We start from the raw sequence: 14,379 nt of genomic DNA on the forward strand, positions 1-14,379 counted from the left end.
GCTTATAAGAAACACTTTTGTTTAGAAACTGTTTCACATCACTCAAATATTTAATTTCTGTGTAGTGACAAATGGAAATGAGAACAAGGCTGAAATACTTGGAGATCTGCGTTGATCTTAATCGCTATGCTCCTCCTTTTCCATCACTAGAAAAGTGTCTCGATGAACAATGAAACAAATTGATAGGAGTGAGGTTGATAACGGCAGTATTACCCCGAATTTCAATCCTCTGTGCATAAAGCACACCTCTTCTGCAAGATTTTTGAACCCATATTGCTGTCAAAATATCGTTGGACTGGGAACGGGAATTTGAAATAAAACCCTATTTAATTAGCCTTGTTTAGTTTTATGTCAAATTAAGAGGAGAGATATTACTACTAAGAGCCGGCTGTTTTAATTGATTCCATGTAATGTAGAACTTAGTGCCACTCATTTATAAAATACTAACAAAATCTGAATCTTAACTTCTAAAATATGATTAAAGTCCTACTAAGAAGAGACTTGAAAATGCAGAGGAAGGTGCAAATTTATGTTTTCTCTGCTTTCTAGGCAATTAGATTAAAGTCACTAGTGACTGACAGTAGTTAATGGGCTGTTCAATGTGAATCTACCAGCTTTTTTTAAAAGAATCAGTAGATTTTAATTCAATTCCTTGTGAACAAATTACCACTGTAAAACATAACATGACAATTTGTCAACAACTTCCCCTGTTGGCAGTTTCAGTTAAGACCAAAGACCAAAAAAAGATACTGACACTAAATTACTTTCCTGAGTCTGAAAGAGACTCGTGCAGGTCAAGGGTGAGGGAAGCTACGAGAGCATTACTGCTTACCAATGTGTGGATAGCCATAAAAAATCGTTTTATTTCCCTACCATAAAAGCACCATCAGCTTTCAAACACAGAACTGGAGTGGAGATATGTTGATTAAAATTAAAATATGTTGATTAAAAGATATATGCAAAATCAGCAGTCATTATCTAGAAAAGGGACCAGTGCCAAGAGTACCTACAGGATAATATAAACAATAATGTCAACAGAGAAATGGAAAGAGAAAATTCTGAATAAAATTTTGAATAAGACTTTTGTATTAGACACAAAGGAGTAGAAAAGAAAGTCAAAGTTATCTTAATTGGAACAAGCACCCTCTGTGCTCTAGTACTCAGGGGTGTCGCCAGAAAGAAATTTTGGCAATTCAGACTTCCATGCAATGTTGCCTCTTTGCATTACACAGATTAGCCCACACAGACCCTAAAATGCTATCAAGTCTTCTGGTAAACAAAGGTTTTTCTAATGCCAAAGGATGCTGGCTGTATATATCCCTTTGGACAATTATTCTGCTACCAAGTGTCTTATGGAGCTTTGGATATGAGAGATTCGGGATGTTTTCTTTTCCCAGAAAGCAACTGTCACTTCAGTGGAGTTTGGTCTTAGTTCAGTAAACAGTAGCAAAAGCACCTCCAATTCGAAAAAAATATTCGATCTCAGTGTGAGAAATGATAACACTGTTGTTTGGCAGGTACAAAAGCTAAAGATGTAATTTATAAACAAGCAAAGCAATATGTATTGTTGAGAGAAGCTTTTCCTTCTCATTTTAATTGTAATTACTAGGGAAAAAGCAATTTTCACAAGTGGTAATCTACCTAAAGCTCAAATAAATCTTACTTAGGTGACAGCTTTTAGAACATTACTTTAAGCATCAGAATGTTTGTTATGTTTAACACCTGGATCTGTCATAGCGAAAATATGAGCAATGCAACCAGCGCTGAGGGGTTGACAATGGTTTTGTTATTAACAAAACCCATTCAGGTAATGTTCAATTTGTCAGGCTTCAAAAAAAAAAAAAAAGATAAACCTAAACAACTTTTAATCTGATGAAGTATCAGTGTGTGCAGCATAAAATGGATGCATAATTACATAACAGCATCTACACAGAAGATATTTTTCTTAAACATACTGAGTTAAATAGTATGCTGTTCACCATCAACTCATACAATTTAAAATATTTCTCTCAGAAATGAGAAATAATGGATATGAACCTGATCAGATTTTTGGTTTTCTCAAAGTTCCTTATTTGTGTTCCAAAGCTTGTGTCTTTATCACGTTCTGTATCCCTCCTTGAAGGATGGAAAGTTAAAGGAGACTACTAGATAGGTTAAACAGAAGAGGTTTCTTTTGTCTTCATTTCATCTAGGACTAGGTCATGCTTTAGATTTTAATGAAGCAAAGAAATATATTTTCATCTTTTTGATTAATTTCACATGCTTATTCGGTTGACAAGATAATGAGATGTGACTGACAAGGTTCCATAAACGAATAGTTATGGGAATTATTATGGGCTTTTTCCCCTAACTGGCGGTCAAAATACAGAAAATGTACTATATTTCCTTCCAAAACTGCTACTTTGGAGTTTTGGCTCCCTCAACTGATAGTATAGCTTCATTTCAGACTGAAGAATGAAGACATGCCTTCTGGTGGATGGAGATCTGCTTACATTTCAACTACTACTTTCAGAAGGGAGAGGGATGAGTCAGATTATGTTTCCAATAGTGTTCAATGAAGTTTAACCTAATAGGGTAAGGTTTTTTGATATTTCTGTTCTGGAAAGGAATGTTTTGCATCCCTTCTCCCCCTGCCCCCATCATGCCAGTAACATGCCAGTAGATATTTTTGGTTCATCTAAGTTTACCTTTCTATTCTCTCCATCGAGTGAAAAACAGAAAAGAAATGTTTTGACGTTTAAATAAGCTAGGAATGCAAGCAAATGAAGCATTCCCTGACAATGCGTGTCAGCTTGCTCACTTGTGTGAGCAGTCTTGTAAAGGCAGGTTCTGACACATCATTTTGGTATTTATTTAGAGTTGTATAGAATTTCATTATTTAAACACTGGTTTAATAATAAAGTAGGCCATAATTTTGCAATATTTTGAAAAACATGCATGCTTTCTCCCCAGCCTGATTGTCTTTCCTAAGCAATTGAAGTTTGCTGTTTGTAAAAAGGTGTATTTAAAGAAAAAAAAAAATTGTATGGCTCTGAAGAGAAAGACATCAGATTTTTACTTGACAAATAACCTATTTTTTTTACCCAGTTAGTCATTGAAGGAGTCGGCATTGACTCCACTGTGACTGATGTATGCCTCTTGCCACTTAGCAGAGTAGCAGCGACTTTAACAAGCTAGGTAAATCTACTAGACTATGGTAACATTTTAGTCATATCAGACTAATGAAAGGAACAAACAAATAAATCTTTGTCATGAAAATAAATCTTTATGATCCCTTGAATGTATGCTTATTTGTGGTATTGGACACAGCAGAGGAGAAAGCCTATGGTCTGTTTTGCTGGAATTAATTCAATGAGTTTTTTACAAATATCTTTTCTGAAAATAGGACCAGCCTGTCATCCTCTAGGTATACACTTTCTAAGAGTCAGAGGTTTTCCTCTGGTAGAAATGAAATCATGGCCGAATCCTTATTAAAAAGTCTAAAAAATTATATTTTTGTATAACAAATGAAATTATTTTATTGTTTTACTTTGTTAGAGTTTGACTTTGGCAATTCCCTAGCCCAAGGATTTTTCTCAGTGATTAAAATTCCATTCAGCACAGAAGATGCTGAAATCCCCTGCAGGAACCTTGTAATTTCAGACTTCAGATTTTTAAAAGAATTCGAACTTTAAATGTAGTAGGTAATGATTTCAAACCTCAGACAGGTCCATTGATACAATAATTTATGGGCAGTGAAATCAACAGCTGAGAAGTTTCTGTTGTTTATAACTTTCAGAAATGAACTCTTGTAGCTGACTTTTCAATTTCAGTACAACTTCTAGAAAGCTGGAGCTTTCTAGAGTAGGATAAGATTAGTGGATATATTTTTTATAGAAAATGAAATATTTACAATACTCACAACATCTGGAAAAAATTCACATTCCTCATACGTATTTTTCAAAAAAACCTTCAAGTTTTTTAAAAAAGTGTTTGTTTCCCTTCCTATATATTCAGTATTGCATTTAGAATATTGGCCTTCCTCCAATAAAGATAAGAATGCTAAGAACTTTCACACCAAAAAACACCTTGATAACGTTCTTCCATTAAAACACTTATTGAAATCACTAAAAATAAACCCCAACAAAATGAGTATGGCATGTATTATATAAAAAAACAAGCAGAAGAATAAATTGATTTCAACTGACAAGATTTTTAACGCAAAGTTAACCTTTCTACATTGTACTCAAATTAGAAATATTAACTTTTAAAATTTCCCAGTCTTTGTGAGCTTCATTTTTTCTCCATTAACATAGCACGGTTGTTTGATTTACTTTTCATTAATGGGAAGATTGAGTTAAATGACTGTAGATTCTATTTCCAAACTCATTTACATAAAAAGATTTCTTTCTGCTCAGAAAGGTTCAAACCTCTTTAGTTGGGACAAATTTGAATCAGTTCATCATGCTGTTTGACCACATCAAATTGTTTTTGAACCAAGGGGTAATATTTGAAATTGGTAAGCACGTTTTGGCCACATGATTTTCGTTAACTTTAATAACAACTACACAGCTACAACCTACCTCATGAAAGGCTTTTGGAAAATAAAGTGCACTCCTTGCTATTCAAATATTAACATATGTGCTGGGCAAGTCAGAGCATTTAGAGGTAAGGACATTCTAACAGCCATGTTATCTGTGAAAAAGACAGCAATGGCTGGAGCAGCATCCTTCTATAAGATATGTTAACATCAGTAGAAGAACATAAAGGGGATTAGTCTCAAACTACTTTCTGTTCCCACACAACTATCACCAGATACCTCACTAGTATTAATAGGATGTAGAATTTTACCTTTATTAAAGCTGCTGGAATTAATCCTGGTAACCTGCCATTGATACCTCCTTTAGCTAACATTTCATTTTAATGTTAGTGAAATTAGTCATCTTTCAATTAGGTAAAAATGTTGTACATTGGAGAGAGATGTAAAAGCATGCAGATTCTTATAACTCTGCAGCACACAGGTGACAAATGCATGGTTACTTACTGCCTTGATGCTTTCAAAGTGTCCACCTTGCTTTTCAAAATCAATTGGCTGCCCATTGAGTGTCCAATAGAAGGTGACATCTAGAGTCTTGTCATGAATGGCTTTGCAACTGAGGACAATGCTTTCTCCAACCGTTAGCTCTGTCTTCTTGGGAGTCAGCTCTATTCTTGTAGGTTCTTGAAAGTATAGAAGAATTAGCAACATTTAAATGGAGGCCTTGTCATGCTACATTGTCAATATAACCTGTGATTGAGCTCTGCTTAGTTTACTCAGACCTAATATTTATAGTTTAGACTGTAATATGTAGTGTTAAAAGCTGAACTAGGCTCATAACGGACACTGAAACATGACAGTTGCAACAGGGGGTACAATCTATTTCATGGAAGCTATACGGTAGGATCTTAAACAATAAACGGTAGGAATTCTGGAAAGGTTTAGTTAATTAATTTTATTAGTCTCAGAGAAAGCTATCAATTTTTTTTAAGTCTTTAGCACCTGAAATCTTGTGATTACATGAAAATCTCAGCACTGTCCCTTAACAAAACAAAAAACAAAAAAAAATGAAATTTACAGGTTTATTTGATACAGTAAAATACTTAAGAAATGAAGCTAGAACACTTAAACACCTAAAACTAAAACCAATGATCATATAATAATTCACCTGGATAATATTTCACTTAGAAATTAAAAGTAATTCAGTGATTTAAATACAAGTACTGTTCTAAGGGACTAAGCTGTTTATTTCATCTTAGAATTTGTAGCAATACAATTGCTTTATTTCTAAACTTTGTTCCCATGTACAAAGGAGTAAGAGAGATCCCAAAGCTAAAATATGCTAAAAGGAATATCAATCTAAATTTTTCCCTGTCTCTCTCTTTTTCTTTTACAGATGGAATTATCTGATTAATGTATATACTAATTTTTCTAATATATATCTATGATAAAACAGCTGGAGTATGCAATTTGATGCAGGAAAACAAAATTTGATTACCAGAGGTTAGCCTGCTAGCTTGTTGGAACTGCTTTTATATTGTGTCCGTACAATGCTGTTGTATTCTTCTGGGGTTTCTAAATAGTAATGAAATATTCGCAATCAATAATCATTATTATCATCAAAATATTTTTTGCATACCTTTTACAGATACTGATGCAACAATTTCTGCAGACCCAAATACATTTTCACCTTGACATAAATATTGTCCTTCATCAGATTTGGAAGCATTCAGGATTCGCAGGCTCCCATATGGAAGAATAGTTATCCTGAAAATGATAGATATATAAATATATAAATATATCTGCAAGAATAGCAGCCAAATTCCATGGTGTTATCTTTTAAAGCTAATAAATAGGATTAAGGACTACAGCCTGTGTAACTAGAGATGATGAAGATGATAATTGAATTCTCCTCTGTTTCAAAAGGGCTATAATAAAACCATTTTACTTCTTCTCTTTCCTTAATTCAAAAAGTCTCAGGGAGGGATCAGTGGATTAGTATCCTTTGACACTTATCAGTGCTGAATTTTAATGAACCTTTTGTAAAAAGTAAAAAAGATAATTCTTCCTAATTTGTCTTTAAAGTTTCACTACTATATTATTGTGAAATCACATTTCCATATCAAGCAGAAGTTATTCCACTTAGAACAAAAATGAGCTTAAAAATCAAACCTGAGAGGAAAAAGAAGTAAAATGTAAAAGAGGACTGGAAAAAAGCCTAAAATGAATTGTATCTATCTAGTCTAAATATGATTTATGGCATTACCATACACAGTGTAGCATAGAGATTTAAATAATTTCTACTTTTTCTGTAGCTCAGCTCATATTTTTTTCCTTGAGTCCTGTATGATTCCAGTTCCACTACATCTCTAGATGAGTACTCATGAAAAATACTGTTCAGCCATTTACGTTTAAGAGTTTGAAACTTTGGCTTTGTTTACACTTTATCAGTCACAAAGTCCATGAAGCTTCGTAGAGGTGAAACTTCTGCTGTTCTAAAATAGTAAAGCTCCAAAATTTATTATACAGTAAAGTTGCAGCCTGAGAAAACAAGTAAATAATCATTACTTCCATCCTGAACAGAAAGGCATTGCAAGCCTACTTGAGATATGATGCCTAATATGGAGCATTTTAAGCCAAGCCCTGCTTGCAGATACTGCTCTTCCAGTACCAGTTTGCGGGGTGGTTCGGGATCTCTTGAAGGACATGGGAGAAGGGGGTTTCAAGCCCTCAGGCAGACATGGACACAGACAGCAGTTATTACTTGCCAAGTGCTTTAGGATATCATATAGAAGTAGAGGAGAATACGAAGGAGGTGCTTCCTTTTTGTTCGTTTTGAAAGTCAGGTAAGACCTCTGTCTCTTAGAGAAAGCATCTAAGTCTAAGTAGCTGGGTGACTCTGTCCCAGTGATGACTGGATTTTAAGACATATCTTTCTAGTCAGGCCTTTCTATTGGTTAATGTTGTGAGTAGAGTTCCTTCTGCTGGGAAGCTATCCCATATTGAAATTATCCTTCAAAACCAGGTAAGGATCAATACTATGGTTTCCTCTTGGGAGAGAAGTGTTCAACCAGGGAGTAAGCAGCTTTCATCATCCTGAGTAACAGGTCTGAGCTGGGCTCCTCAGGAGCCAAAAAAGGGAAGGAATTCCCTTTCTCAGTCTAACGTGTTAAAACACAAGGCTGAGTTACCTTCGATTTAGACAAGGAGTGATTTACTAAATGCTTCAGATGCAATAACATGTACAAATCAAATCCCTAATGTAAGATTATATAACACCTTTTTTTTTTCCTAGGAAAAAAATATCCCACAATCTCTGACCCTGTTTGTGAAAAATTACGTTTTATTCTCTGCAGTTTATAAAAATTGTAGTGGAGAAAACAGAATTTCATTCTAGTGAAAAATGTACTCCTATTCACTTCAGATGTAAAACCCATCACTGCTCTCAGCAGTGAAACAGAAGAAAATAACAGCTTCGAAAGTGAATAGGGGCAGAGGAAGGATATGTCAACTCTCTGGTTTGCAACTGCAATCTAATGATGTATCTTCCATCTTCCTCTAAACGAATACTTATTGGTATTTGAGTCATATTGTTTGTCTAGAGTTAATTTTATAGAAGATATAACTATATTAGACAAATGCCTTTGCATCAGATTTTTTTTTTTTTAAAATGAACAGGTCTGAAATTTTGTTATGATGTGTTACCTCTTTGAAGAAACAATCTTATTTAGGAAGTGACAATGATCTAACCTTCCTTCCTCTTCTCTTGATGTAAGTAGACTTTTGCATTTTCTCTCTCAAGTTTCTCTGCGATTAATGCTTTTAGGACACCATATTTTTAGTATGACGATAGTCTTTGCAGAACAGTGATAGTTTTCCTCAATATGCTGTAAGCATTAGACAAATGGAAGGCCACTGCTACAATGTTTACAAATTATAGAAGTTTATACATAGTGCAAGTATATAAAACTGCATATAAAACAGTTTTTCAATTTGAGGTTGGAGGAAAAGAAAGTTAGATGCACATGGCAGATTATCTAATGAATTTCATGCATATTATCAGATACATTTCTATTCAGCTAAAAGCACTTGCTATATATAAGGAAAAGAGTAATCATTCAATCAAAGGAATTGCAAACACATTTGCTGGTGAATTATTTGACTCAGAAATTAATGCTTCCAGTAAAACGCCTAGCATTCATTTCTTCTTTTTTTGTGTGTTTGGAAAGAATCCCAGAGGCTAGTTATGATGGAACCTGAACAGCTCTCTTTATTTACATAACACTTACTGCACACAGCAGGAATAGAGACTTCTCCTTCCCTACCAATATCTCTCAATCTTGGGGAGACTACCTGCCGAGTCTACATATTTTAATAAGGAAATTCCATAGCAAAAATTTTTTCAGTTTCTACAGTTAAGGATAATCAAACAATTCAGGAAAAATCCTAAATTATTAATTTATTAAAAGTGAGGGATAAAGGTGATAATAGAGGAAGGGATAGAGAACAGGATGAGGGATAAAGGTGGCAGTTGGGAGTTTATTGTATTCAAGTACAAGCAAAATTCATTGTAATCACATCAAGGAGATGGATGTTGTCCATCCTAGGACTCTGAAAGAAGTACTGGTACGTTAATTTAGTAGCTTTGCAGAAAAGAATTTTCATATAGCTAATAACACTGACAAAAAGAAATGAAGGTTAAGGTCTTGGAATCAATAAGCAATTTGGTTTAACATCAGTGGCAAGTAAGGCTTTTAGCAACATTTTACTGAAAAGAATAACCAAGGCAACAAATAAACATGAGAGAAAATGCCACATGATTTAACTAATATACACTGGGCAAGACCAAATTGCTATAATATTTTAATAAGAAAACAATTTATACAGGAAAGAAATGCAGATTTGGCCTTCCAAATAAACTTACTGAAGTTCACCTGACTAATTAAACAGGTTTAACACAAAAATCCAAGATGGTTAAGGAACTGAATGAACAGAAGACAAAAAAAAAATCTGTTGTTTTGAAAAGGAAATGATTCTTTGAGCTATTATCTTATTATATCTTTAGTAATGACCAGGATACTAAAAGTAGGATGCTAGAAACTGAGGATGAATCAAGCACTTTGTTGACATGGGAAGATCAGAATATCAAACAGAAGGTCTTTGGTGACTTTGAGCACCAAACTCATAGAAAAGTAATGAATGTGGCTCTGAGCTGGCAGTACTATTTAGCAATGGTAGATGCAACCCTACATCATCAGTATTCAGAAAAATTAATTCTAAATCAGAACCAGCACTCAGAGGATTATCAGGATGACCAGGAGAAAAAGAAAAGTTATCTTTCTAAAGACTGCTTGTAAAATGAAAGTTAAGCTATCTGCATATGAGCTGAGTTTCTATCTTATACATTAATTCATGGATCTTGTCATTAGTCAGTGGAGCCTCTCTTGACAGTAATAAAAATTTAGATGCCAACTTGCATTGTAGATATCTAAATATAGATGTCTCAACCTAGGTCATGATACCCTAAGGCATCTCCAGTTGCACTGTGTTTATATGTTGGTAACCGACTCAACCCCACATTGTAATGTCAGAGAAAGGATTACGGGATATAGAGTGTGCTAACGATGGTAGTGGTAAGGACCAAGTATGGTGCCGGTTTTTGAACCTGGATGCTGCTCTCAGAAATCAATTAACCACAGGCTTCCATGCATACTGAATGCCCACGAAGCTAAAAAAGTTTGATTAATAATGAAAAGGGCCAAATTCAAACTGAATGTGAATTTCAAAGGGTATCTGGTATCTGTGCATATTACACACTTCCACTGTGATTTTATCTGAAATAGTGCAGCTATTGGCCGTCCTGTTTGCAAAGCCCGTGGTTTTCCTGTCCAGAAAATCAGCAAGTTTGGAAATCTATATTAGTAGTGTTTCTACAATGTCAACTTTGGTAATGACAGCATAACCCACTAATTTGGTTGAGAATTGTTACAAAACTGTAAAAGCATAAATGCTGGACGTAATCTATAACAGTATGAATTTTCTTTGTTAAGACTTCAGAATTGGACTTAGATTGACATAGGAAGACTGAAAAATCCTCAGTAATTATAGTTTTCATGCAACACTTCCAACTGTTTTCAAAGTAAGTTTTCACTGTAAAAATATTTACAATCTGTTGAGTCAAAGCTATTGTGCAGCAGAAACACTTAAGACTGGAAACCTTTTTAATGTATCTGTTTAAACAAAAATACATCAGATTACACAGCTTGATCATTCCATCAATTTTATTTATTTTTAATCAATAAATCATGTTGGAAGGAGGGTAAGATCTCTAATAGGGAATGTACTAATTGATCTGGAAGGATGAAAGCTCATATTGTTTGCATATGCGATACTGGAAAAGTGAGCGGAAAAGTATTATCTGAGATCAAGTGTCTGTTGAGTAGCTGGTGAATGGAAATTAGGATCATAAGAAATGCAGGATCTTTGCTTAATAGACGGCATCCAGAAGTACTTTATTTGGCATCCAGAAATACCTTCGAAAAATGAGTGCTGTCTGACAGTGAGTAAAACTGCTATAGGCTGAAGATGAACAGGGTGGAAGGCAGGGGTGAATGAAAAAGTTCTGGTTCCTTCAGGCATGGTGTGGTGTCACGAAAAGAACGGAGTACGATACGGCATTTCAAAGTTGCTCATATGAGAAGTACTAGTGTGACAGGATTTTTAAGAAGTTTCCTTTACTGCACAGTATTCTCATTGAAAAGTAGCTATTTTTTTCATCCCTGCTACACATAACACTTTTGAGATTGACTGTAATCTTTTGTCTTGTTCTGAGGGGAGAGAGACAGGAAATGGGACATACAGTCATCATTGTCTTGATGTATAAACCATATTCTGCCTGCCCTAGTGCTGATGATTTTTTTTTCCCTTCCAGTAATTCTTAAGAATAAATGAAATCTATTACCAGTCTGGATCCTCTTACTGCTCCACTGCCTTACAGACAAAATAGTCTTTTGTTGACATCTGGTACCAGCAACTAAGGAAGTTCTCAGATATTATCTAGACCCAACAGAGGTCACACTGATTTAGATGGTGGCAACATCTCAGCTTTCTTTATCACCAGTGGTAGCTTTACCCTGACATTCCAGGGTCAAGATTTCACATTTGTGCTTCCTATCACATCTAAAATCAGTGAGCAGAGACTTCCGTCAAGATTAAGATAAAAAGAAGGTGAAAGTCTAACTTTGATTCTTTTTTATCATTCATAATGGATGCTCACAAGTAGATGTACTGATAGTGTGGCTAGAATTTATTTAAAAGTCTATGACAGACCCTGGAGTCTGTACACTGGACATGATGAGCAGCTGAAGACAGTGAAAGTTACAATTATTAAACAACCTTCAGGAATTCAGCCAGGATTTAAAGTGGTAGATAGAGCTTTGTCTGGATCATAGTAGAAATGAAAGCTAGAGAGCTTACACCTGGAATTTTACATTCTTTAAGTAACAGTTATAGAGTTAAAAAACTAGAGGCAAATTGCATGGACATTTTCTTTTCGGGGAAGATCTGGTAATGAGTAGCAGCAGTTTGATTAGGCTGCATGCATGTTTGCCTTTCTATATTCTTAATTCATCTTTTTGTGCATTTGACATTATCTTTCATATTAAAGTTAATTTTTATAGGGCTTTAGAAGAATAATCAAAGCAATCAGGGAAATGTTAATGAAGAATTTAGCGAAGAGTTAGTGAAAAGCTTTGCAAACTTCAGCTCATAGTAACTGGCTAAAAGAGAAGTGATTAAGTTATTGAAGTGGTCAGAAATTTTGTCCTCCACATTTCTCATTGGGGTCTTAAAACAGGAGTATGAAGTTGGTTTGTCTCCATTTTGGAAATAAGAAGTTTTTAGATGCAAATTATGAGAAGCTGCATTGACTCATTTAGCCTGTGGTCTTTCACGGTATTCTGATCTGCACAATCTGTCATTTCACATTAGCCTGGATATGGGATCTGTCAGTATGCTTTAATGTAGATTACAGAGAATCTAGACAAGTGTTTGTAAATAGTTGAAATCTTTATTTCTCCTTGAATGACTGTGAGCTCTCCCTTTTCCCCTTTCTTTCTCTCACTGTTTCATATTAGAAGTACGAGCCTCTAAATCTCACAGAAAATGGATATGACTTATTGCTATAGTAAAACCACTGAAGTAACCAGAATGCCATCTACTTTATATAAATTTTTTATATTATCACACTAGATAGAGTCTTTTTTATTTAAATATTGTTGACCTAATTAGGAACAAGACTATGTATGACTCAGTCCCTTGGCACAACATGAAATTTGTTGGATTTTCTTCTCTTCAGATTTTCAAATGTTTATAACTTGCAATTCCTATGTGTGACATCCTAGATCGTTATAATATGCTAAGGCTCATCAGTAATGTACTGCAAACTACTCCCAACTCTGCTTAATCTAATCTATGCAAACTGACTTCAGGCAAGTTTTTCAAAGGAGCCTCTCATTTTGCCCTTGCCATTTGCTGCACAGTAACGCTTGTGCATGAAAATAGACCTTGCCAGTGCAAATGGTGTCCACATATATAAATATAATTTTAAGTGGCTGACACTAAAAGTCAACTTTTGCTAACAAGTGTAGCTTCTGTTGTAAGTACAGGCAGTAAGCACGATTTCTCCAGTACTGCTGAGCAGTAGTGGTTGGAAGCTACTGATAGAATTAACATGGTCTCTTTGAGTGCCTTTTTCTTTGTACTAGTAGGTTGGTCATTACTAATTTTAATGGTTCTTCTTATTAATGTCTCAATTTAGACCCATATTTAGCACATATTTAGCTTTAAAGACTCTATTAATAACATTGAAGCTGATGATGTAAAGGTGCTTAAAAATTAGACATCTGTTATGATATTATACTTAATCAGAGCCTAAGAGTAAATGGAAGAGAGGTTCCAATCAGTAGTCTATTACCTATGCAAAAACAAATAAAATAACCTTTTAAATTATTCTGATTTTCACTGGTACACTCAAGTGAGAGATATCAGTTGATACATTTTGAAAATCTAACATCATGTCACTAACTGGAGCCTTGACATTCTGCTCAAATATTTTGCCCTAGAATAAATTCGGTCTTGTATAAAGAAGAAGAACTGGCAGAACTCAGAAGCAATCTCAGGAAAGGTGCTCCAAAGAGCAGGGAAGGCAGTTTAGGGTTTTTCTACTATGCAATTGAGTCCAAACTTTCTTTTAAAAGCTTCTAAAGATAGATTGGTTTTAAGATGATATATCTCTAAATATGCTAAAATGATGAAAATAATATTTTCTATTATGTACAATCCTCATTGTACTCTTGATCCATTTACAATTAAAATCTATTTGAATATTTTAATAAATCAAATTTATTTCTTGTGTTTTACACATTATTTCAATGTCAGAAGCATTCTACTGCTTAGAAAAAGTTCTTATTTTTCAAGAAAAAGCTTTTATCATCATAATACATTTCTCCAGGTTCTTAGGTGACAGCAATGCATTATTAACTTATCCTTTTTTCCCAGAAGCCTTAAAATAATAAAGAGCTTGTAGGACTTGTAGGATAATTTTCCCAGGAAAAAGAAATATAGATCAGAAACCTTTAGTTACTTTAAGATATTTCCATATTTCAGTTGTTAGCTAGAAGGACAACATTAGTACTAGAAAGCAGACTTGATATGTAAGAGGGAAAATACAAATAGACCTGGTAGACAAGGGGGCAGATTTAGACAGTGTAAAGTGACATAGTTGCATGGTACATGGATCTACTTTAATTTATACTGGGTGAAGACACAGCTCCAAATAGCCAAACCATGCTATGTTTGAAGTG

The 14,379-nt window shown here is 34.5% G+C and overlaps 1 protein-coding gene across 5 annotated transcripts in view; it reads right to left on the bottom strand.

The window, feature by feature from the left end:
• CNTN5 (contactin 5) overlaps window positions 1–14,379 on the bottom strand; it is a 656,947-nt gene that overhangs the window by 72,767 nt on the left and 569,801 nt on the right. For all 5 annotated transcript variants that reach the window (XM_068930406.1, XM_068930402.1, XM_068930403.1 and 2 more), the window contains 2 exons: window positions 6,156–6,283; window positions 5,024–5,199 (listed from right to left, as the gene is read on the bottom strand). In XM_068930406.1, coding sequence (XP_068786507.1) covers window positions 5,024–5,199; window positions 6,156–6,283 — 304 coding nt within the window. The remainder of the gene's footprint in view (window positions 1–5,023; window positions 5,200–6,155; window positions 6,284–14,379) is intronic.

This window comes from Struthio camelus, chromosome 1 (assembly GCF_040807025.1).
Source record: "Struthio camelus isolate bStrCam1 chromosome 1, bStrCam1.hap1, whole genome shotgun sequence".
Taxonomy (NCBI): domain Eukaryota; kingdom Metazoa; phylum Chordata; class Aves; order Struthioniformes; family Struthionidae; genus Struthio; species Struthio camelus.